General features: G+C 31.5%; 1 protein-coding gene across 1 annotated transcript in view; it reads left to right on the top strand.

Moving 5' to 3' along the window:
* Chm (CHM, Rab escort protein 1) overlaps positions 1–1,293 on the top strand; it is a 309,216-nt gene that overhangs the window by 91,203 nt on the left and 216,720 nt on the right. The window contains exon 6 of the mRNA XM_012516367.2: positions 513–738. Coding sequence (XP_012371821.1) covers positions 513–738 — 226 coding nt within the window. The remainder of the gene's footprint in view (positions 1–512; positions 739–1,293) is intronic.

Genomic DNA, 1,293 nt, shown 5'->3' with positions numbered 1-1,293 from the left:
CATTTAAAAAAATTAAAATAGTCCTATTATTTTCATGAATAGTGTTGCATTTTGTTGTATTTAATATTTTCAACTGTGATTATTGGCATTATTTTGAAGTTTATAAGAAAGATTATTGCGATTATTGCCAATTCCATTGAATTATTGAGTTATTTAATAATTTTTCTTTTTCTGAATTCGTTAAGCACTAAGCAATGATTCATCATTTAAAGCTTAAAATTATACCATCTGTCCAATTAGAATAGTAAATTTGTTCCCTTTTTCCCTTTAGGATTATCAGTCACTATTCAAAATGTAATAATATTGGGGCCAGGGAAATAGCTCAGTAGAATAAGCACTTGCCTGGCAAGTACAAGGGACTGAGTTCAATCTCCTGTTCTGCCAAAAAAATTAATAATAATTATATGTCCTTTGTGGAGTCTGTTAAGTAGACCTTATTAAATTTGTGTGGGTTGACTGCAAATAATTTAGTTCTGATTTTTAAACACTAACTTTCATCTTTCTTTTCATAGCCTATGAGAAAATACCATTTTGTGAATTTTTAAAAACTCAAAAACTAACCCCCAGCCTGCAATATTTTGTGCTGCATTCGATTGCAATGACATCAGAAACAAACAGCAGTACCATAGATGGTCTCAAAGCTACCAAAAACTTTCTTCATTGTCTTGGGCGATATGGAAATACTCCATTTTTGTTTCCCTTGTATGGTCAAGGAGAACTGCCCCAGTGTTTCTGCAGGTAAGCTTCACATTGGTTTTCTACTCTCTTCTAAAGATGAAATTGGAATGAGATGAAAATTACAACAACAACAAAAATATTTATTCAGGTTGTAGTATTTGCAATCATATTTTATTTTACTTTCTATAATCTGTTAGCTGCCTTATCTAGTAATCTAAGTGATCTATTCAGTTTGACCTTTCTTGTGCTTTATAAAAGATATCTCAAATTCCTTTTTTCCCCCATCTACTTTGTGCTTTAAAGTATCATCTTTATGTTCAATTATGTTTATTGTTGCAGTGTTTCATTGGAAACATATCACAGTCTTTTCCCTTTTTTATCAGTAAACATAGGATATTTCTAGATTTTTGCTGTCAGCATCATTGCTTGTGTTTCTGCATATATGTGTTCAAGAGTTTCCCTAGGGCATATATCTAGAAATGGAATACTTTACTCATGGAATATAGGACTATGTCATATTTTGCACCATAGTGGCCAGTTGTTTCTCCAGACATTTATATCAGTTACATCCTACTAACAGTGTATAAGCATTTACATAGCTTTGGATGTTTGCTA

Source organism: Octodon degus, unplaced genomic scaffold (genome assembly GCF_000260255.1).
Source record: "Octodon degus isolate 3935 unplaced genomic scaffold, OctDeg1.0 scaffold00103, whole genome shotgun sequence".
NCBI lineage: Eukaryota > Metazoa > Chordata > Mammalia > Rodentia > Octodontidae > Octodon > Octodon degus.
This window is presented reverse-complemented; position numbering and strand designations above follow the sequence as displayed.